General features: G+C 45.9%; 1 protein-coding gene across 21 annotated transcripts in view; it reads right to left on the bottom strand.

Annotated features, from left to right (window-relative positions):
- msi2b (musashi RNA-binding protein 2b) overlaps positions 1-25,032 on the bottom strand; it is a 518,162-nt gene that overhangs the window by 364,042 nt on the left and 129,088 nt on the right. For all 21 annotated transcript variants that reach the window (XM_048557145.2, XM_048557146.2, XM_048557147.2 and 18 more), the window contains one exon: positions 22,437-22,529. In XM_048557145.2, the coding sequence (XP_048413102.1) occupies positions 22,437-22,529 (93 nt within the window). The remainder of the gene's footprint in view (positions 1-22,436; positions 22,530-25,032) is intronic.

The raw sequence follows: 25,032 nt of genomic DNA, 5'->3' as shown, positions 1-25,032 counted from the left end.
CAGCCAACAGCGACAGTGGGCGAGTCCAAATTTGGTCACTTTATTACAATCCAAACGCGAACTTATTCTTGATACACCGCAGAACGAGTTCTTCCTGCCCACTGAGCCTGTGCTGGCTCATTGAAGTTACAAAATTAACCCCATTCCTTGCTGTCTCTGCAAAACCATGCAGACTTCTCCTTTTTGAGAAACCAGTCAATTCTCTTTTGAACTCTAATTCTTTCTTACTGTCTTTCAGCCTGGTATAATTCAGGTCACAACAATTCACTACGATGGAAAAGCCTTGCATCACCAACTAGCTCCCCCAACTCCCCTCACAAGATTTTTGATAATCGTCTTAAATTGAGGCAGCATGACAGCTCAGCAGTTAGCGTTCCTGCTTCATAGCAGGTTCAATCCTACATTCAGGCAACTGTCTGTGTGTACATTGCATGTTCTGCATGGGTTTGCTCCCACACTCCAAAGGTGGGCAGGTTAAGTGGACTGGCCATGCTAAATTGCTGTGTCCAGGGATGTGTAGGTTAGGTGGATTAGCCATGGGGAATGTAAAGGCAAGGGAAGGGAGTCTGGGTGGCATGCTCCTCAGAGAATCGGTTTGGTCTTGTTGGGCTAAGTGGCCTGTTTCTACACCGTAGGGATTCATTAGTTACTTACCCTCTTTGCCAAATTCTCCTGACCTACTGTGCCAGAGTCCCTCATGAATTGCAGTGATTCTACAAAACCTCCGTTATCCTTTGCTGCTTCATGGGGAATAAGCTCAGCTGTCCAGTCTTTCCATTTCACTGAAGTCCCTAATCTGCTGCTTCATTGTGGCCAAACTTTCCCAAATCCTCAACTTTATTCATCACATTTTTAAAAGTAAATCACCATAACATTCAAAGACGTCACTGCAGAAGGTGCAAACACAATGAGCTCCCTCTAAAATGGTGTATCTTCATCGCTAAGGTTACAATCACAGGCAATATTTGTAAGATTCAATCCACGTCTGAAATACTGCCCTAGGTATTCTGTCCAGAATTGTGCCCCTCAGTGTACTGTGGCAGAAAGGTGACCTTTCTCCACCTCGCCTTGGCAACAGCTGATCCAAGCTTTCATTGGTCCCTCAGCAGGTGACCCTGGACCTCGGAATGTGCCACAGTGCAACATCCCGTAAAGGACGACTGTTTGGGCTGAAAGAAACAGCAGGTTCGGGGCAGCCCAAAGATGGGGTCTTTCACAGAGGTGACGGTCTTCCAGCCTGGAGACGGTTCTGAAGGTGTGGCACCCAAAACTGGAAACACAAGATGAGAGCGCATGGAGTTGGAAGTGATGTATTTGCACGGATAGAAAAAATATCTAACTAGCAGGAGACTGAGTCAGCTTCAATGCAAATGTTCTGAGTTTCACAAATTGTTGTGCAACAGGGATTAGTGCTAATATTTTTAACTGTTCTTCAGCGAAAGACTGAGCAGTTCACAGGCAACTCTCATTTGTAATTCATCCATTTCTGAGAAGGATCCCGACCTGAAACATCAGCTTTCTTGCTCCTCAGATACAGTCTGGTCTGCTGCGTTCATCCATCTCTACACTGTGTTATCTCTGACTCCAACATCGGCAGTTCTTACTGTCATCCACGACTGTTTCACGACTCGGGGGGGGAGGGGGGGGGGGTGTTCTTCATATGTGTTTACACTTACACGGACAGGCCCCTCCCAACGCAGGCCAGCTCATTTGTACTCTGACATTTCCAGAGCTGGTGAGATGACATACTCCCCCTGTCCATACCATCTCAGAAGCCACGAACCAGTGAGTGAGGGTGTGTGGTGGGAGGCAGGATATCAGACCCACCTGTTCATGCTCTCTCCCTCTCTTTGTGCCCCTGTCACATCATTTCAGGTAAATTCCATGAAGGCAATGTTGGTGTCACCCCTTCCTTCGATGGCTTGGCTCTATATTTAAGGTTTGTGCCTCCCTGATTCCAGCCTAGGCCACCAGAAGGAAGAGTTACATCTCCATCTGTTCTCTCAATCTTTTGATCATCTTAAACACTTCATTTGACCACCATCATCCCCACCCGGATGGCATACAAGTCTCAGTCTTTGTAACCTGTCCTCATCTATCTAAGTCTGGGAATTATTCTGGTGAAGCTGGGAAAATGACAAAAAAATGTTACAGCATGGAAAAGGCCATTCTACCCAAGTAGCCCATGCTGGGCTATCATCTTCTATTCTATCTCCCTCATTGCAGTCTCAGCAGATCTTCATATTTCTCAGCAGGAAATCACAGAAACAATGAACAGGAGTGGGACATTCGGCCCCACTCCATCATTCACTATGGTGTTGATGGTTTCTCTGGCACAAATGGACCGGGAAGCCTGGGTTCAAATCCAATCCTCTCTGCCGGTGTGTCATAACATACCTGACCAGGCTGGTCAACAAATACACCGAAGTACAGACTCATGCTTATGGGGCCCTTGCGGTGCAGTGGTAGTATCCTTTCCTTAGAGTCAGGAGGCCCAGGTTCAAATCCCACCTGCTCCAGAGGTGCGTAATGATTTTGCTGAACAGGTTGATTAGGGAAAAAAAATCCACTCCTTGATGCTTTAAATTTATGCAGTTCTTTCTGCGTTCAGGTCACTGTTCCTTTTCCTGCTAGATCCAGGGATAAATCAAGGGAACTCCATAAATCTTCCGGGCTTACCATTTGGCCAAGTTTTGATGGCGGAGACCTTGGCTGGGATACCAAGCAGACTGAGGATAGTTTCAAGCATCAGAAAGCTGAATCGAGATCACAAGGTTTTTTTGCACACATGAATGACGAACAAGTGTAGGCTACTTGGCTTTCGATAAGCGACATAAAAAGGGCTACCACACAAGTTGAGAGCCCATGGATTTGGAAGTGACGCATTTGCATGGATAGAGATTATAGCTAACAAACAGGAGACTGAGTCAGGTTCAATGGGGATGTTCTGAGGTTCACAAACTGTAGCTGGAGGAGTGAAACGGGGATTAGTGCTACAACTACTTAATATTTTTAATAAAGGCTTGGATGAAGGTGCTGACTGTATTGTAGACAAATTTGATAATACAAAGTCCGGAAGGCAAGAAATCTGTAGAGAACACACAAACAGTCTGCAAAGACAGATGTGGGAGAGGGCACAAATTTGGCAATGGGAAGTATCCACTTTGGCCAGAAAAGCAGAATATAATTCAAATAGAGAGAGACTGCAGAATGTTGTAGAGGGATCTGGGAGTCCTCACACATGAACCCCAAAAAAGATTAGCATGCAGTTGCAGCAGGGTATTAGAAAGGCAAATAGAATGCTATTACAAGGGGCTTGGAGTGTAAAAGTAGGGAAATCTTACTACAATTGTAAAGGATACCGGTGAGCCTGCACCTAGAATACTGCGTACAGTTTTAGTGCCTTTTTCTTAAGAAGAAATATGCTACATTGCATGTAGTGCAGAGAAGGTTCACTTGACTGATTCCTGGGATAAAGGGATTACTTTATGAGGAATGGTTGAGCAGATAAGGCCATTGCAGTCTAGAAAAATGAGAGATGATCTTATGGAAATGTGCGAAACTCTGAGAAGGGCTTGACAGGGTTATTCTGGAAAGATGTTCATCTCGTGGCAAAATCTAAACATGGGGGGAGTGATTTAAAAATAAGGGTTCTCCCATTTAAGACAGAGATAAGGAGGGATTTCTTCCCTCAGAAGGTTAATCATCTGCGGAATTCTCTTCCCTAGAGAGCACTGGAGGCTGGGCCATTCAAGTTTGTTAAAGCAGAGGTAGGCAGTTCTTCAAGTGAATCGAGAGCTATCATGGACAGATGGGAAAGCAGAATGAAGCCTCCAAAATCGGGTGACCAGGCTTGATGGGCTCAATGGCCTGCTCCTCCAAAATTACTGGGGTGTAAGTTGGTGGTGGGCCCAAGGGGAAATGATACTGACAATGGCTGGGGTTGGGCGTTTATAATTAACAAGCAAGAGATCCTAGTCACCTTTCACTGATGTCTTCTGAAAACGAGGAAACTGTTTTGCTCATCGGCCCTTGCGTAAGAATGGGAACAATGGGAGGTCACTCAGCCCTTCCAGCCTGCTCAGCCATTCATTACACTCAGGGCTGATCTGCCACCTTAATTCCGCCTACAGGTTGATAAATCACCAGGACCCTGCCAGCGGCTCGGGGAGTGAGCATAGCGCCCCGTGCGGCACTGAGGCTCACTCTGGAGAGTTGGTACAGTGCTGCTATGGAGAGGCGGCGGTCCGGCAATGACCCAAGGCTCACTCCCAAAAGCTAGCGCATGCCCTGCGCTATGTAACTTGTGAGAGTCTGTGGGGATTTCTTTCCCACCCTATGACCTTGCTTACTATGATCTGCCTGTACTGCTCGCAAACAAAGCTTTTCACTGTACTTAGGTACACATGACAATAAATAAATTAATCCAATCAAATATTTGAACTTATGCTTGTCAGTGGCACTTGTTAAACACGGGTTGGGGGGCATCTGGAGAGGATTTCGGGGATGGTGGTGGTGGTGAACTGTGATTCCCACCAAAGTTGAAGAGTCTGACAACACGCAAAAGAATGACCGCTCATGAGGCACCAGTCCAGAGTAAAAGGGAGTGAAAACACATTTAAAATTAGAGGTAACTCATTCATGTGTGATGAAAAAATGTGGTTCCTCACACAATGGCAGTGAGAATCTGGAGCTGTCTCCCTCAGAACCTGTAGAAGCAAGTGCTGGGAAGGCGGCTGCTGGCCACTGACACAAAGTAAGGGATATGGAGACACAGATCAGCTGCAATCTGAGTGAATGAAAGAACAGGTTCAAGGGGCAGAATGGCCTCCTCCTGTTCCTATGAAATCGGACACCAGTAAAAAAAAACACAACATTCAGAAGATGACGGAGGAGAAAAGTGGAAAAGCAAACGGCCAGCAATAGGACCTCAGAGCATGCAGATTCTCTGTTAAACTCAGCAGCTGTCAGTTGAATAATACCAACGCAGACCTTATCGATATGTGAAATAACACCACCCAGAAAAAAAAAATTTCATGGCACAAGTCTAGTTTTGAAAACTCATCATGAGTTTTATTACCTCTGCCAGCTTCCATTCCGACTGGCTATTTGTCTATCTTAGGGAAAAGGTCTTCAATTTAAGATCAGCCAATCACCCCTCAGTACAGCCAGATGATTTACCAGCAGCTCAGAGAAGTAACTGACAACCTGTTACAGAATATTTCAGTAACACACAGGGAAAAAATGATCTGATTAACTTGGGTCATAAATACATCCAGAACGCGCTGCAAATGGAGCTCAGGTTACAGATATAGAATCTATCTCCCTACGACAGGCCAGGTTTGGGTGCCCCTCGCCCAAGAGGGTACAGACCTGACCCCTGCATCTCCTGCGTATCACCTCCACCCCTCGCAACAAGCTAGCATGCTCCCAGAGATTAGACCCCAGAGCAGACCTGGTCTCGAGGGCACACCACCGCACACACCCCCCCACCCCACCCCTACCCCTCACCATCACAGACTCTGGGTCGTGCAGCTTCAATAGCATTGATTCAAAGATCCTGCAACTTCACAAAGCAGCTTGTGTTGTTGTACAGAGACATAGAGACAAACGTTACTGAGCTGGATGGCAATTAAGATTGATCCTTCTCCTGTCTTCAGCAAAACGACCAATTAGTGTTTAACATAAAACCTAAAGCAGCCAAATTTGCCTTTAACCTTCGAGCATCACCAGCACATCACTCCTTCACTCAAAAGGCACATGCAGTTGAGAAGCTCTGATTGTGCAATTTACAGGACCCCCCTCGAACCCACCCTCACCCACTGCCATGATTCGCCGTGGGACCACTCCTAATTGGAAGGACAAGACAGAGACTGAGAGCAACAAACAGCCAGTCGGAATGGAAGGTGACAGTGGGAATAAAAATCACCACGAGTTTTCAAAACTAGACTAGTGCCATCAAACTTTTTTCTTCGGGTTGGTGTTATTTCACATATTGATAAGGCATGCGTTGGTACCATTCAAGTGAAAGCTGCTGGAGTTTAACACAGAGTCTGAAGATGCAGAACAAACAGTGCCGTAAGGTCCTATCGCTGGCCATTAGAGATTTGGCAGCCAACCTACAGCTCACAGCTGGAGACTGAGTGAGAGAGCAAGTGGTGGTTGAGGGACATCCCTTCCCTCCCCATCCCCAAACTCCTCAATTCCCAGACCCTTCTTCAGTGGATCATGGTAAGGTCCTATCTCAGGATCTTGGTCTCCTTCCATTTTACCTCACGAGCCACACCAGGCTCGCAGGTATGGAAAATATATATTCAGCCATTCCCAGAACATACCATGTTCTGGGAGGAGGCTCTCACCTCAGGATGGGCACTATTAGATGAATTTGGACAGCCAGGATACAGAAGATGAAAGGAAAATGCATGAAGGAAAGGGTGAAATGAAGGGGGAGGGGGTGTGGAGAGGGGGAGAGCGCGCGCGAGGGGGAGAAAACGCTCTCATGACGAGTGTGAATCCATTCCCCAATTTACAGGGGCAGACGCCGGAAAGCTAACTTTGGCTGCAGCATTGCAATCAGTGCTGCAGGAATGTCACCTGGTGTTTGATTGTGGATGAAAGTCTGACTTCCCAACCTGTCAAGAGATGGGATGAAATGACAGGGTTTTGTAAGGCCTGCAAGACCCAAGGATGCCATCAAAACGCTGGGTACAGGGCAGAGAGAGAGAAAAAGAATCACAAACAAAACACTCACCAAAATACTGACACGGACGAGTTTCTGTCTGTCACTAACAGCATTGCAGCTTCATCAAAATGCTGAGAATAACCGAGGCAAGCTGTTCTGGCTTTGTCTTCCATTTGGTTGGTTACACCCCTTATTTTACATGCAGAAATCCCATACAATCTGTAGCATGTTTCCACAGGAGGAGGCCATTCAGTCCATTGTGCTGCTACTGGCTCTCCAAAACAGCTGTGCCAACAGAGTCCTACACTTAGCTTTCTCTTCCCCACCACCCTGCCCCAATTATGTCGCTTCAAATGAATCCTCTTCCACGACTAGTTAGAAGATAGCGTCGTAGTGGGAATGACGCTAGGCTAGCAGTGGAAATGCACAGGCTAATGGTCTGGGCACGTGGGTTCAAATCCCACCAGGGCAGCTGATAAGATTTAAACATCACTGAAGGGCATCTGTATATAAGTTAAGGAATTCTATCTCCCCGACCTGATCTGGCCTACATGTGACTTCAGACCCACAGCAAAATGGCTGAGCAAGACCTTAATTCATAATGAGGGACAAACACCACATTTGTGCTTCTTCCCCTCATAGTTTCAAAATTCTTATATGTAAAACGGGACCAAGAAATGGTAGTCAACATCTGGAGCTCCCTGTCCAGAGGTACCTGGATTAGACAGCAATCTCCTCTTAAAGAGCTTCCTCCAATGAACTTTACCAAGGAGGAGAGAAAAAAAAAAAGTGTAATGCCACTTTCTGTACAGAAATTGTCAAGATCAAAAAACACAAGAGTGTCAGGAGGGGACGGAAAAACGAAAGTGCTCTTTGATCAATTTGAATCCAGGGCAAGGAGAGTTTTACGAAGACCCTAAGTATGAGCTAAGTGCAGTGACCTTGGCTGGTTCCCCAAGGTGCTACCTCTGCCATCTCGAAAACAAACCTTGGCATGCATCAAGTGTGGACGAAGGAACCACACCTTTTATTTTTAAAATTCATTTCAGTGTTGTGAACATCACTGAATAGGCCAGCAATTGTTGGCCATCTCTAATTGCCCACAATGTCAACCACATTGGTACATGCCTGGCGTCACACGTAGGCCGGACCACATTGGGATGGCAGCTTCTTTCCCTAAAGGACATTAATGAACGAGATGAGATTTTCTGACAATCAACAGTGGGTTCATGCTCATCATTAGACTCTTCAAACTAGATTTTTACTGAATTCAAATTCCACCATCTACAGTGGCAGGATTCGAACCCGGGTCCCCAGAACATTACCTAGGACTCTGGATTAATATTCCAATGATTTTTTAAAATTCATTGGTGGGACATGGGCCTCGCTGGCTGGGCCAACATTTCTTGCCAGTCCCTAGTTGCCCTTGAGAAGGTGGTGTTGAGCTGCCTTCTTGAACTGCTGCAGTCCTCTTGCTGTGGGTTGACCCACAATGCCATTAGGGAGGAAATTGCAGGATATTGACCCAAGAACAGTGAAGGAATGGCAATATACTTCCAAGTCAGGATGGTGAGTGACTTGGAGGTGATGGCACTCCCATATATCTGCTGCCCTTGTCTTTCTATATTACCACTAGGCTGTTGCCTCCCACACATCCTAAATAAATAAAAGTGTTACGTGTCCTTAACGAGAAGGAGACTTTATTTTTGAAATAAAAACTTGGAGGTGAAGCAGTAGAGACTACTGCCAAGCGCACTCATCCACCCTCGCATATACCATCTTTCTCCCAGCTGCCTCCCAGGCTTGCACGTTCAATGTGAGGCTACTGGGAGGTAAATTAACAATAGACAGTGAAAGTCGTGGGATAATGACTACATCCAGTCAATGGGAAGGGGCTGCAGCAATCACATTCAGAGCGTTCAAACTGAATCAGTAATAGTCACTGCAGCAAGTCTGAGAAACTGGGATGAAATATGTGGGAGTGAATCACTGCTGCTTCCTTTCATTCTGGCACAGAACAGAAGTGCCTCATAGGGCTAAGTAAAAAGGGATGGCCCTCCCCTCCTTAATTGGAGCTGTACACATCAACCCCATACTCTGGTGGCTAAAACAGGAGGTGACAGTTTGAGAAGCAACCCAGCTCATGAAAACTAGAATTGTTTTACAAGCAGCATGTCCAAATCTGCCCTGATCCTTGCCTTCTGAAATGTGGCTCAGCTATAGACACCGAACAGTGAGGTATGAATAGCCAGACAGTTATGTCAACAGTAAATCATACATGAGCCAATTAAACATGCTGCATCAATAAATAGAACAGACATGAGGATTCCCTGGACTTTTTCTTCCCCCCCAGTTTTTATTCATTTTTGGAACGTGGGTGCTGCAAGCTGAGCCAGTCTTTCCTGTCCAGCCCTGCTAACCCTAGAGGTGGTAGCGAGCCACCTTCTTGAATTGCTGTAGCCTGCATGCTGTAGTTACATCTCCCAAAATGCCACATGGGAGGGAATTCCAGGATTCCCACGTCAGGATGGTGAGTTGCTTGGAGGGGAACGGCAAGGGGCGGGGGGGTGGGGTGTTGTGCAGAGCTGGTCCTCTGTTCCTGCTGCCTCTGTCCTTCTAGATGGAAGTGGCTGAGAGTTTGGAAGGTGCTGCCTTAGGGGCCATGGTGACGTAGATGCTGCTACCACTGAACATGGGCTGGGGGAAGAGAGGGAGGAGAGAATGCAGTGCCAGACAAGAAGGTTGGTTTGGGCTGGATGGTGTGGAGCTTCTTGAGTGCTATTGGAGCTGCACCCACCTAGACAAGTGGGGAGTATTCCATCATCCTTTTGGATTGTGCTTTGTAGCTGGTGGACTGGCATTGGGCACTCATGCAGGCCACAACAGCCTCTTCTCATTGGCCGTCAAAGCACGTGCTCCTCTTCCACATTAGACTAAGCAGGCCGTGCAGACTCCCTGCGCACCCCCCCCCCCCCCCCCCGCCCCCATCCAAGTAAAGGCAGGAGCCTGTCCTGTCCTGTCGTCCCTCTCTTCATTCTCCCACTCACATTGCCTCCCAAGACAATGGCCTTCTCATGCTCACCCAGACATGGGTGCAACCTGATGTCCAAAGCTGCACAAACTGAGCCTTCATCTGTGTCCAGAAGCCTCCTCCTGGTACAATCTAGCACCAACATTTCAAACCTTCACTGAAAGATTATCACACGTGCGGCAAAGCACCTTTGCTCACCCGCGCGTTGAAATCAAAGGCCATCTCGTGGACCTTGGTGTGGACCAGGCCTTGCTGTGTTTCAAATAATTGTGTCGGCAACAGGCCTGGAGATAGGGCTACTGTGGGGTAAGGGCTAGCATAGGGAGAGAGAGAGCGCGAGAGCGAGAGCAAGAGCGACAGATAGTGTAATCAGAGAGGGAGCATGCACGAGACAGAGAGAGACACAAGGGGCATGGGAAAACAGGCAGCTGCCTTACAAAGGAATGATTGTAATGACCCACTGGATTGGAAATGACTCGTACAAAAAGAAAAACTCTGGCAGAACATATAAAAGACAAAATGAATTTGAAAAAAAATGAGACAGGAGTTACTACAGCTTAGCAGAATAAGCTCACTTTGTTGAGGTCACTGAAAGCCGATTAGGCTAAAGCATTGACTAAGGAGAGGCCTTCAGAACTAATTATTCCACTTGCTACTTCATCCGTGGATGAGGAGCAGTGAGCGAGAGACTTGGTATCCATCGTTGGATTTCAAAGAGAAGTCTGATCTCTGCTTTAGCCAAGCTGACTGAAAAAGCATTTCAAAAATGCAGCTCCTGCCCAGCTCCCCCAGGTCTGATGGCAGAGAATTAACAAACTGAGCTGCACAGCTCCTTTAATGAGAGAGACACTTACGTTGGATCTGTGGGCAGAAATAAAACAGCTACAATTTGTATAGCAACACATCGCTCTGTCAAAACATCTCAACGTTCCTCGCAAATGTGGAATTTGTTGTGACTAGTGTTACAGAGGGAGACCATTTCACTGTTAGCAATGCCCAATAAACTAAAAGAGATGAATAAGTGGTTTTTTTTAAAAATGGTGCTGGTTGTAGGTTCTGTAATGAACTTGGGCACCTCTAGGAGCAGCCAACTACTCTTTAACCGTTCATGCAGAGCGTGCCAACAACCAATAACCCCATGGCATAAAGTAGCCAATATCTAGCACTGGTGTAATAACGTGCTTCTACAAAAATACCAGAAACAGGGAGCAGGGGATGACCATTCAGCCCCTCGAACCTTGTGTCATTCAATCAGATTGCAATTGATCTTCTGCATCAACGTTACCTTGTTCATCCTAACTACAAACCTCATTAACCTTTTATTGTCCTGGAACTTAACAACCTCACTCGAGCATACTTAAAAACAGACCATTGTATACTCCCGGCAGCTGCCAATGGCAAAGATTCATTTCCCCTCTTACGCCTGAGGAGCAGAACTCTCAAACTCAGAACCAGAAGGACAAAGGTAGGAGCTCCTTGGAGGCACTATATCCCAGTCAGACAGTCATGACTTGGAACAATAATGTTATTCCTTCATCTTCATCAAGACCAAATCCTCCACCCCTAACCATATTGATGTGATATAAACTGTGGGATTTAGATGTATAATTGTTCAGTTTTAGTGACTGTAAGCTGAGACTTCTGGTTTGGAATTAGTAACCGGTGGGTTTTTTTGTGTATCTGAAGTTAATAATTAATTTGTAATTATTTCTGTAACCATGGTGATTTCTTTTAAGAACAGTTTTTGAACCAGGTTAGATAGTGAATGGGTTTGGTGCTCTAATGGACTTTTATTTATTTTGAGACTTCTTTTGCAACTCAGCAACCCAATGGAGCCTCAAAGATTTGACACAGAGTTTAGGTTTTTTTTTTTAAGGCTTAAGTGAAATTGCTGAAGTTGAGAAACATTTAGTTTCACTTCCAAATCTGGTTACCCCTGTGAAGACCATGAAAATAGGATGGTTGTATACCGCAGTGCTCCTGAGAGGGGAATGACAGATTTAGTGAATTCAATTGTGTGTGGTTTTATTGGTAGAGGGATGGAGTTTCAGAGCCATGAGGTCATGTTGTAGCTGTACAAAACTCTGGTGCAGCCACATTTGGAGTACTGCATACGGTTCTGGTCGCCGCATTATAGGAAGGATGTGGAAGCATTAGAAAGGGTGCAGAGGAGATTTACCAGGATGTTGCCTGGCATGGAGGGAAGGTCTTATGAGGAAAGGCTGAGGGACTTGAGGCTGTTTTCGTTAGAGAGAAGCAGGTTAAGAGGTGACTTAATAGAGACGTACAAGATGGTCAGAGGATTAGACAGGGTGGGCAGTGAGAGCCTTTTTCCTCGGATGGTGATGGCTAGCACGAGGGGACATAGATTTAAATTGAGGAGTGATAGTTATAGGACAGATGTCAGAGGTAGGTTCTTTAGTAGTAAGGGTGTGGAATGCCCTGCCTGCAACAGTAGTAGACTCTCCAACTTTAAGGGCATTTGAATGGTCATTGGATAAACATGTGGATAATAATGCTTTCACAGGTCAGTGCAACATCAAGGGCTGAAGGGCCTGTGCTAGGCTGTAATGCTCTATGTTCAAATTACATTGGAGTGAAAAGTCAGTGTTAGCCCAAGATCAGAAGTGCTGGGATTACAACCTAGAAACAGCCGTTTACACTGAAGTTTGGGTGTATGACAACTCCAGGACTGCAGTCACAGTTGATATGAACCAATCATAGTGATAGGTACATGGATTCTGATGAGTGCTTTACAAGAGTTGTGCTTTGTTGCTGTATCAGGTGTAGTCTTTCAAGTACTGTACATGGAATTGTGTCATAGGTACTGTAAAAGCTGTTTTGTTTCACTTCAATTTATAAAGTAGTGTTTTGGAATTATACTTTTCCTGGGTGTCAAAAATCTCTGAAAAGCAGAGGGTTTGGATAATTCCATTTTATCAAGATTCCTTTTGTAATAAACTTGTTTTATTGACAAACAAACAGCACAGGAACACAGCCATCGGTCCACCAAATCTGAGCTGACCACGATGCCATTCTAAACTAACCCCATTTGCCTGCACACGGTCTATATCCCTTTACTGCCTGCTTGTTCACATATCTGTCTAAACGCCTCTTAGAGCTTGCTGCTGTATCTGCTTCTATCACCTCCCCGAACAGCACATTCCAGGCACCAACTGCCCTCTGCATTAAAAAAGGACTTGCCTCGCACATCTCCTTTCATTATTCCCCAACTCACCTTAAAGCTATGGTCAGTTAGTAATTGACATTTCCACACTGGTTGTTAAAGCAATATCTGTAGCATTGCATGTTTCAGTGACTTTTTTTTAAAAATTCACCCTGGGTCAACATTTATTGTTCAGTCCTAATTGCCCAGAAGGCAGTTAATAATCAACCACATTGCTGTGGTCTGGAATCACGTGCAGGCTGACCTAGGTAAGGATGGCAAAATTATTTCCCTAAAGGACATTAGTGAATCAGGCAAGTTTTCCTGACAATCATCGCTAGACTCTTAAACCCAGGTTTTTATTTAACTCAATTTCCACCATCTGTCTTGGCAGGATTTGAAACTAGGGCCGCTGGCTTAACAGTCTATTGACAATATCAGTAGGTCAAAGTGAGAGACAACTTTGTTAAAACGAAAGCAAATAAAAACGTGATCCATCAAGCTAGGTTCCCATTGCAATGCCCAGTAGTAACATCAGCCAACATTACAACAGTTTGGATCAACATTCCCTGTCATTTTCCCCCCTGCCATGCAAACCTCTGAAAGATGGTGCACAGCAGCAGCTTTCAGGAGCAGGAGACCAGAGTCGGTGTGCACAGAGTCTGCAGCAGTCGAATAGCAGTGCAGCTTAGAAGGATCGTTGCTGTGGATGCACCCACACGATATAGAAGGCAGTGCCTCAAGGAACCGTCCCAGGGACAAGTAAGGGCAGAAACTAAATTATGGACTTGTCAGCAATATGTATATGCCCCTAAGAACGGGAAAAGCAAAAAAATGTGAAAGCCTGACAAGACATGACATCAAAGTGCCAGGGAACAAATTCAAAAGTAATCTTGTGCCTATCTGGTGGGGTTGCTGTCTCTATTTGTGAAAAAATAATGCCAAACAAAGCTGTGGAGCACAGACAACAGATCTCACCCCTTCACACCACCACAAATAAGTCATTCCTTTATTTTTTAAAAATGGTGTGATGTGCGCATGTCTGTTCCCAAGTCTCAGTGTGCACGTGGTGGGGTAGTTAAACCAGGGGATTCAGCATCATTTCAACAAGAGGTTAACAGAATCTTGTTCATCCGGCCAGCACACACAGAGATGCAGTGCATCTGAACAGCTGGATTGAGGACTGGCCCACCAACAGGACAGTTGCCCTCCCTTACTCAGTCCCAAAAGAAAAAGCTTGGTCGCCTTCCTTCCATAAAACCATAAGACATAGGAGTGGAAGTAAGGCCATTTAGCCCATCGAGTCCACTCCGCCATTTAAATCATGGCTGATGGGCATTTCAACCCCACTTCCCTGCACTCTCCCCGTAGCCCTTGATTTCTTGTGAGATCAAGAATTTATCGATCTCTGCCTCGAAGGCATCTAACATCCCGGCCTCCACTGCACTCCATAATTCCATCACTTCCGTCAATGCAGTGAACAGCAGCAGCCTGAAAAAATTGCCAATTAAAGCAAAGGGTGGAAAAAAAGCATTTGTCCTATCCTTCACTGAGAAGTGTACAAGTTCAGAGTTTGCCAGACTACTGTCACACAGACTACAAGTGATTGCTCAAGTTCACTGGCGTTCAAGGTCAGAGGGCAGGCAGCATGTGATAGAAGGTAACAAATCCTTAATGACCGAACTCCCTTCAAGGGTTGCAGGCATTTTGGAAATCTGATCAACTCTCTCAGGATGAGAGAAATCCTTTGACTGTGCTACAGGTAGCTATATACCATTAATACAGGCTAACAGTTTACCTTGTAATACTAATAGTGAGCACCTTCACAAGCTCACTTACAAACTCACTACATGCTAGGATCAGAGAAATCCTTACCCCAAGCTTTCTTCTTAAATCTCTAAACATGTCCGAGCTCCAAATACTGAATGACAAACAACAGAAAATAGGAGCAGGAGTGGATCATTGAGTCTTTTGAGTCTGTTCTGCCGTTCAACATGACCGTGGTTGATCATCCAATTCAGTTCACTGTTCCCTCTTTCTCCCTGTACCTTTGATCACTTCAGGTCTATAAACTATATCTAGTTCCTCAAAAACATACAATGTTTTAGCCTCAACTGCTTTCTGTGGCAGAGAATTCCACAGGCTCATTATTCTCCGGATGAAGATATGTCCCAACTCATCCCTGAACAGCCCAACCCCTAATCCATAGGCATCATTCCCTGCATTTACCCTGCTAAATCTAATAGTCTATGTGGAAGCACTCTTTTAAACAGGACCACAGGTACAAAGGGGCAGTGCTACAAACCACAGACTTAGCATCGATCTCAGTAAGTGGTTCATTCCTCAGAGAGATAAAGGTCTGAGGCAGTACTTAAACAAGGCAGGGATACAGAAAGCATTCAGGAAGCTACTTGAGATGGTGGAACTGAGCACGTGTGACATAGAGCACACAAGAAAAGGTGGGAGCAATTGATAGACAAACAGGCTGTGATTCACTCAGATCTTCGATCACAATCAGAGCCTGATTAAAGTGGTTTAAAAGGTCCCATCCTCAGGAGGTTACAAACTCCTCCTTTACATTTACTTCTGAATTTTCCAGGTAAATGTTTCACCACAGGAGCATTTTAGCAAAACACAGGCTGAATAAAGTCAGTCAGTTTCTATTTAACTCACTGCTTCTCACAATATAGTGTATCCTCATCAGACTCTCAACAGTTTCATATTAGAGTCATACCGGACTTGAAACATTAATTTTATTTTTCTCTCCACAGATATTACCAGACTGAGGTCTCTCCAAATTTGAGATAACAAAGTGTAGAGCTGGATGAACACAGCAGGCCGAGCAGAAAAGCTGACGCTTCGGGCCTAGACCCTTCATCAGAAATCATTTCTGAAGAAGGGTCTAGGCCCGAAATGTCAGCTTTTCTGCTCGGCCTGCTGTGTTCATCCAGCTCTACACTTTGTTATCTTGGATTCTCCAGTTCCTATTACCTCTCTCTAAATCTGCCCTGGTTTGCGTTATCAAAATCCAACCCTCCACAATTATCTAAATTGAACTCCATCTGCCACTCCTCAGCCCATCTGTACTCTGAGGTAATCTTCTTCACTGTCCACTACATCTCTAATTTGATGTCATCTGCAAACTTACCAACAATATCTCCTATATTCACACATCCAAATCACTTTGATAAATGACGAAAATCAGCAGATCCAGCACCGATCCTTGCGGCACACCACTGGTCATAAGCCTCCAGGCTGAAAAGCAACCCTCCAACATCACCCTGTCTCCTACCTTCAAGCCAATGCTGGATCCAATTGGCTAGCTCCCCCTAGATCCCACAAGATCTAACTCTGCTCCCCGGTCAACCATGCAGAACTGCAGTGGTTCAATCTTCATGGTCCGTCTTGTCCCCACTGACCAGATATCCTGATCTGATCCAGTCCCATTTGCCAGCATTTGGCCCAAATCCTCTAAACTCTTCCGAATCATGTACCCATCCAGATACCTTCTCTGGCAGCTTGTTCCATACACGCATCACCCTCTGCCTGAAAGATTTGCCCCCTCAGATCCCTTTAAGTCTTTCCCCTATCACCTTAAACCTATGCCCCTCTAGTTTTGGACGCTGCTATCCTGGGAAAAAGACCCAGGTTATTCACCCTATCCATGCCCCTCATGATTTTATAAACTGTATAAGGTCACCCCTCAGCCTCCGACACTCCAGGGAAAATAGCTGCAGTCTATTCAGTCCCTCCCTATAGCTCAAACCCTCCAACCCTGGCAACAACCTTGCAAGTCCCTTCTGATGGCTTTTGAGTTTAACAACACCCTTCCTATAGCAGGGAGACCAGAATGACTTTAAATAGAGCAGCCTCAACTTATCAGACATGTGTTTCTATGCAATGCACAAAATAGGGATTCTATAATGCGTGTTGAAAAAAACAAATGTTAATTAAAGGCCCTAATTAACACAGGCCAAGCACACTCCACTCCGTGCAAAGAGTCACCTTCAAAGGCAGTGCTACATGCCCGCAAAATAAGGTTGGTTTCATGCTTTTAAACAGTTTTGTTTAAATGGGGTGCTGGGGGCAACTTCATTAACTTACCGCCTCTCACTACCAAGGTGTTTTACAGGCAACAAAGCAGTTTTTGAAGATTGGTCATTCCTGTACCATAGGAAATGCAGAAACTAATTTGCGTACAGCAAGAACCCACAAACCGAGGTGGTGTTGACAAAAATAAAACCTCACGGTGCAGCAAGTGGTTAGGGTCTGGAATGCACTGCCTGAGATTGTGGTGGAGGGAGGTTCAAAATCAAAGACTTCAATGGGGCATTAGAATTGCATTTAAAGAGGAAGAAAGTGCACTTACAGGGAGAAGGCAGGAGAATGACATAGGGTGTAGCGCTCACTTGGGGATCTAAGACAGGCATAATGTGCTGAATGGCCTACTTCAACTCCTAATTCTCAAGGATACAGCTCTTGGCGGTGTGGTGGACAGCGAAGAGGTTAATGATAGACCCAGAAAATACAAAAAGGCAGATAGAACGATGGCAACAAATGACACTTAATGCAGAGAAGTGTGAAGCGATTCATTTTGGTAGGAAGGACAGCGAGAGACATTACAAAACAAAAAGGGGACAATTCTAAATTGATTGCAGGGATGAAGGGATATATCTGGGCAGGATCAACTGAAGGTAGCACAGCAGGTTGAAAAAGGGATCAAAAAGGCATGAGGGATCCAGTCCAAAGTTCTATAGGTCAGGTGGATGGGCCATGGGAACTGCAGGGTTATAGGGACAGGGTTGGGGTTGGGTCTGGGAAAGCTTGAATGGCCTGCTTCCACACTGTAGGGATTCTATGACTTTGGAAATAGAGAGACACAGGACACTAATAAAAGGGCATTACAACAGCGTACAGAAAAGTGCGGTTCAGGCTCAAGCCCAGCTCTGCATACCACACAGGGTGGGTAGAATGAGGATGTCAGAGAGGGTGCGAGGAAGATTCTCGAGAACGGTTTGAGGAATGAGGGACTTTGGTTGCCCGGACAGATCAGAGAAATCAGAGCTGCTGAAGGGGAGAACATCAAGAGGAGACTTGACAGTTGTTCAAAATGCGAAGGAGCCAAGGCAAAGAGGACAGAAAGAAATCAGCACGTTAGCCAAGGGACGAAGGAACTGTAGCAACGCAAGGAGCCAATGCCAAAGTGAGCACTGGAGACTGATTCAACTGCAACTTCCAAAGGAGTGTCGGAATAACACCATCAGATAAAGAATTTGCAGGCAAAGGCAGCAAAGTGGTACTAGACGAATTGCTCTAGCAGACCTGAAGGGTCCAATAGCCTTTTTTCTGTGTTGTAGCCACTCTGCAATTCATTTTCTTCCCTACATTTCAACGGAAGCCGTTGGTTCTGAATGGAATATGACACTGCCAGATCAGATGGTTCCAACGCTTTCTCAGCTGAGCTCTGACCTGACAGAACTCTACTGCTCTGTTCATGACTCACACCAAGACCCAACTCAGCCAAGAACTAACCCTGTGCTTTAGCTCAGGGCCCAGCAGCTGTCCATCTCAGTGACTCCAGCTCACCCACTAGCCTGTGAGAGAGCATGAACACACATGCGAGTGAGGGCACATGCGAGTGAGGAAGCGCATGAGACAGTCTGTGAGTCAGTGTGTGTGAGACAGAGAGAAAGTGGGGGAGAGAAATAGATAGATATATTTCCAAATCCAATCTCATCAGGTTTCAAATAGAGCTGTTGTCCTGGATTCAGGAACCAACGTCTCCCCATTCCTAGTCAGCATTAAAAGAAATCTGGACCTCTTCTGGGCTGACGTTAGAACGTCAGATGACAGCTCTAAAGACTCTAATCATGCTCACAAGGGAAGATGGCACTTTTCTGTGATTCCAAGAAGAGACCAAAATATGAGGTGATAGCGTTACTGGAATCCTCTAAGGACCTTTTATGAGGCGCTATCTGAGAAATTCCAACACAATTTATAAACAGATCAGCTTTCTCACAATCTATCTGTAGAAGCAGAGCTGCCGAGAGGCAGGGGTTTACCAGGATAAGAGTGCTGTACCACATAATGCTGTGTCATTCTGCTGCCAAGGTGCAGCTGCCTTCCCTTATGGTCATAAACTCTAACCGTTGTTAAGTAAACACAGCCGCAGGTCAGTCTGAGTTCATTGGTTTCTTCGAGTTTTATGATTGCGAACAACTAGGAATTTCAGGATCTAAACTGGCAAACAGTGTGAAATGATTGGTGGTCTATTTTGTTTTATTTCACGCTCCCCCCCCGCCCCCCCAAAAAAACCACCCGTCTAATTTTTTTTTAAACATGTGAAAGTCTGAGACAATGTGGAATACCATGAATGGGGTGCATTTTTCCATGGATAGAGCCATGGATCACTTCTTATTCATTCACTGGAGATGCTCATCTTTACAAAACAGCAATTTAATATCATGCAAAAAGTGATTTAGATTTACAGCAAAATTCACAACAAAGCATCACGGAAGAGGCCTTGTAGTCAATACTGCCTGTGCTGCATCTTCCAAATGAGCCAACCAATTTATCCCATGCACCATGACACCCACCCCCACCATTCCTTCCCTGTAGTTCTGCAGGATTTTTCCATTTCCTGGTATGTCATCTGTTGGAACTTGCTTGTCTCTTTAAGGATACAAATGAGGCTTGCTTTCTCTAGCGTTTAGGTGGTCATGGGGTGATCTGATCGAAGTCTTCACAACATTATCTACTGTTTTACCCTGTTAAACTATAAACCACTCCCACCGGTTGGGGATTCTAGAACTGGGGCACATGGTTTGTGAATTAGGGCCAGACAATTCAGGAATGATGTTAGGAAACATTTCAACTCACACAGTGGGCCAGGAGGTTTGGAACTCTCTTCCACAAACACCAATGGATGCTGAATCAGTTGTGAGCTTTAAATCAGAGATACATGAATTATTGTTGAGATACGGGCCAAAGGCAGAGTTAGTAGCTTGGCCACAGATCAGCCACAATCTCATTGAATTAGCAGTACAGGCTCGAGGGGCTAAGTGGCCTTCTTTGGTTCTTACGTTCACATGTTCTAGTATCGGGCTGGGTCAAGGGTGAGTTCTGTCCAGGCCTAAAGGCGAGATCACAATTCAGGCTTGGGTTATGAGAAAGTCAATAAGGAGACAGCAGATATTGTAACTAAGGTACTTCGCATTGTATAAACAGCACAAATACCACCTCACACCTCTTTCATTCTTAAGGTGAGACAGACCAGTCTACACCAGTGTTTGACAAATACCTGAAATGTGAGGAGGCTTGTAAAATATTTGATAATTTGTGACGCAAATAAAAACCATGAGGGCGGGCTAGTACAACAGGTGGGTAGGTGTTTCAGTGAGCTGGCTCTCCACAGCATCAAGTTGCGAGAGGGAAGCATAGTTCCCCAGGGCCTTCTATAAATTAACACAGCTCTGACCTGACACTGTCTGACCCAGCAACTGTCAACCGCAGAACTGAAACCAGTACTTTCAAATCGTTATGCTTTAGCAACATCTTGGACAGAAATATTCCTCTCAATTTCAAAAACACCAAAAGTTAGCTTCAGAGGCTATATTAGGATTGTCTAGCAACCTAACTGCAAAAATAACAAAGGCATCAATAAAAGAGATCTACAAATGTGAAGCCACTCTAACAAAAGATCGCCAGGGCATGTTCCAGAAGCTACAGGGAATTGAAACGTTCCATTTAGGTTCTGAAGAACTCCTCACTTTGTTCAGGAGCACAGCTGAAGAAAAGAGTCCCTCCTCTTTGAATCATTCCGTGTCAATACAAGAAATAGTTCTGCGGCCATCCAGCATTTCCCTCATTTTGCCGTTACAAGGACACATGTATCAACTTATTTCTTCCTTAGAAATGTCAGGAAGAGGCTTCCTGGTGGCAAAATGAACTCATGCCAAAGGGTTCCCGGTTTAGTTCCCACAGCCTGCTAAATTCATGAAGAGACAGGTGAGTGCTGCCCAGGTTCACAACGTCAATTGGACACCCACCACGCCCTCTCTCCACAGCGCTCCCTCTTGACTGCAATGAGAAACAGGTGGGAAAATTCAACTTCTCAACCACTGCTTTGTATCTTAATGTCTTCTGCCAGTCTTCAGTGACCATTAATACAATGTTGACGAACAAGAAATCCATCAAGCTTGGGTTCGAAGTGGTCAATTGGTCCTCCAGTCCCAAATGTGTTTTTTTGGGGAGGAAATTCCAGAATTCCATTCCCTTTCGTGGGAAGAAATGCTTCCTGACATGAAGCCTGTATTCGATTTGGCACCAGTTTTCAGATACTGCATCCTACTCTGGATTCTCACCCTAGAGAAAACAGATTCTCTCTTTTCACTTAGTCAGGCTAGGTAGATCAGCTGTGGGAAATGTGGGGGTTTGGGTGGGATGCCATTCAGACAGAGTCCACGCTGTAGGGACTCTATAATCCTTAAAGATGATTTAAGTATGAATGGTATCACCCCTTCATCTTCTATCCCAGAGTACCAGCATGGACTCAAATGGGACCAAGCAGCCTCTCTCCTGCCCTGTCATGACTCTGGGTACAAGTTGACTGGGCACCCACTCCTGAAGGTTTGGCAAATCCAGCTTCAGTCTCTTCCCACGCATGGGACTGGTACACACACAGTCAGACCTAGTGAGAGTTTCACAGGCAGATTCTGGGCGATGGGGACTGCAGGCTCGATCGCGATGCCTTCCGAGATTAGTGTGCCCATCCAGCAGCGGTCTTCAATGCTGCCATCACTGGTCGAATACCCAAGAGCACCCAGCGTGAGACCAACAGACCCTTCCCCAGAGAAAGGGGCTGTGGGTGGCAGACGGATACAGGCAGTGTCACTGTTCAAACAAACACCTTGCTCGCTGTGATCACAAGGCCCACTCCTAATTTTCATGCCCCCCCCCCCCCTCCCTCTTGTAGGGTGCTCTGGTGGGGCATTCTCATCTTGTTTTGGGAAGTGGGAGGGAAGGGTGCGGAAGCAGCATTCTGGTGTGGGCTGTGGTGAAGGTGGGAAGCAGGAAAGGCATACTGAAGCAAAACCAGGATCCCGAGCAGCCACGGGGGTAGATGAGGATTCCCTCTCGGCATCCATCTGAGGCTACGTTTGGAACAGCAGACCTCGCCGCTAAGTCTCCACCCCACAACAGATTCCAACTCATTCATCCCAACAGGAGACCGCTCACGAACGGGTTAACAGCGACATGACTGACTGGAAGCATCAACAACGCTGTCCCCGGGAGGTTGAAGGTGTAGATCTCTCTCCCACAGTCGAACGTCTGACCACCTTCTGTACTGCCTGGGTGGGTCAAAGACTTGGTCCTTCTGGTTCGTGCAGACTAAGAGTGGTTCAGATCCCACATTGAATTGTTTCAGACCTTGTCACTCTCCGCACATCACCCCCTTCCAAATTCCACCATCCCATCCCCACCACCCATCTTTGTCGGAGGATTAAATCCTATTATTCAGACACTGCACATTCCATAGTGTCTGCATGTTGTCTTACCTTGCCAAACTGCTCAAAGTACTGCTTTACATCATCCACTACCGTATTTGCAGATAATCCACCTACAAATATTTTCTTTGTTCGTGTGACCATCTGAAAGAGAGGGGACAAAAAAAATTATGTTCAGTTTCTCTTCCACTTTGGATAATTCACAAATAATCCAATTGGGAAATGCAGCAAAAGACAAGTGCTAGCTTGGAACAGCAGAATAAACACCATCAGTTCGGAAATCCTAACGAGGGGGGGCGAATTGAAAGGCTTTTTAAATTCAAAGAAACATTTTCTTCTGACTTTGTAGTTTAAATACCAAGAGTTGGAGGTGACTTCAGACTTAATCCTGCTTAGAGGTAATGTTTCTTAAAAAACAGAGGGGCAGGGGCAGGGGCAAGGAGGGGAAGGTGGTGACAGAGAGAGGGGGGAGGCAGGAGAACATGGTGGGAGGGGTTGTGGCAAGAGGTGCATCAGAACAGGGGGGCATTGGGGAGCACAGACATACAGAGGACAGGAGGAGGGGGCAGTGAGGAAGAGCAGAGACAGACGAGCGCAAAATTGAGACATCAGTCAGTGTGAGGAGAGAGTGGGTATGGGTGAGAAAGTAATCCAGTGAAAAAGCGCGCACTACAGGCAGTGTCCGAGTGAGATTAAATGGATATATAGTTCTGGGCATGATGGGCTGAATCACCTCCATCTAGGCTCTTAGGGTTCTGAGATTCCAGGAGAGAACAAAAGATCAGATTTCCATCAGAATTATTTTTATTCTAGCATTACGATCTTGATGTAAAAATCTCCAGCCAGCAACAGAGTTGGGGCAACAGTGCTGGGAGATAGGCCAAGACCACATTGCTGCCTTCCAGACTCCAGGTCTGGCAAGAATGGTAAGCTCAGAATACTCTGATTGGCAGGTAAGGATGGTGGAGAGGGCCATATAAAAATGGGTCTTTCAATCAACAGTGAATCTGGCAAATTTACTTTAAAATATCCACAGCACCCACACATCAGGAGCCAACGGCAGAAACTCCCATGTAAGTAAATATATAAACAGATCAAAAGTGAGACGGGGATACAGATGTAGGCATGCAGCAGTAAACCAGAGATTGATACACAGCTAACACCCACAGACATACACATTAGGGTAACACTGCACACAGATGTACTCGGACAGACACACACACACACACACACACACACACACACACACAGAACACCACTGGGGCTGCCAGAGAGAGAGAGACGACTGGTGGGACTTAAACTGAAGGTCACTGCACCTCAGGACAGGTGTGAGGTTGAGAAGGCAGGATCTTCATGGCAACAGACAGTACCACATCTTGAACTGATAATGGAACATGGATATACAACCACCCAATATAGAATAAGGTTACTTTTATGAAGAAGTATTCACATTGACAGAAACAAGCAGATAGTTCAGCTGTTACTAATATAGGGCTGTGCTGGCCTGGGCAGTAGAACTCAGTTTTGTTCTTCAGAGAGCACCAGGACACCTGGCCAGATAGACACATGCTGATGTTGGGATCTCAGCCCAACAACTAGACCTTTGATAGTGCGCCACTCCCCCCCAGCAACAGCACAGCACTTCCCTCAGCACCAATCTACAGACAGTGTGAGCACTCTCCAGCCATGACCCCATTGGTGCCGCACAGAGACTAATGGGTTAGGTATTTCTGTTCAAGTCCTTGGGGTAGGATGTGAACCTAGAACACTCAGACGTTGAAGTGACAACGCTATTCACTGGGCCAGGTTGAAATGGTGAAGCACTCACATCAAAACACACAGTGTTGTGTTGTTAAAACGGAAGATTTCTTGGTGGGGTTGTAATAAGAGACAGAACCATGATTCCGAACTGAATCCACCTTGTATACCAAGGAGCCTTGAAGGCAACAAGCAGCATCATTTGTATTTTCAGTGCTTTATAGGGAAGCCCATCACATCTCCGTGACAGGGATCGGAGCAAGGCATCCTCAACATTAATGTGAAGACGCAATGTGGGGAAGAAAAGAGCGAGAGTGAGCAAGAGAGAGAAAGAGAAGAAAGGGAGGAGAGAGAGAGCGCGCGCGCAAGGGGAGAGAGAAGAGAGAGAGAGAGAGTAGTGAGAGAGAAGAGAGTAGTGAGAGAGAAGAGAGTAGTGAGAGAGAAGAGAGACACAGAAAAAGAGAGACACACACAGAGAGAGAGAGAGACAGACCAGAGAGAGAGAGAGAGAGACAGACACACAGAGAGAGAGAGAGACACACACACAGAGAGAGAGAGAGACACACACAGAGAGAGACACAGAGAGAGAGAGAGAGAGAGAGAGAGACAGAGAGAGAGAGACAGAGAGAGAGAGACAGAGAGAGAGAGACAGAGAGAGAGAGAGAGAGAGAGAGAGAGAGAGAGAGACCACACAGAGAGGAGAGAGAGAGAGAGAGAGACACACACAGAGAGAGAGAGAGAGAGAGAGAGACACACACAGAGAGAGAGAGAGAGAGAGAGAGAGAGAGAGAGAGAGAGAGAGAGAGAGAGAGAGAGAGAGAGAGAGAGACAGACAGAGAGACAGACAGACAGAGAGAGAGACACAGAGAGAGAGACACAGAGAGAGAGA

This window comes from Stegostoma tigrinum, chromosome 27 (assembly GCF_030684315.1).
Source record: "Stegostoma tigrinum isolate sSteTig4 chromosome 27, sSteTig4.hap1, whole genome shotgun sequence".
In the NCBI taxonomy this organism is placed as follows: domain Eukaryota; kingdom Metazoa; phylum Chordata; class Chondrichthyes; order Orectolobiformes; family Stegostomatidae; genus Stegostoma; species Stegostoma tigrinum.
The sequence above is the reverse complement of the archived record's forward strand: the minus strand, read 5'-3'. Positions and strand labels throughout refer to the sequence as shown.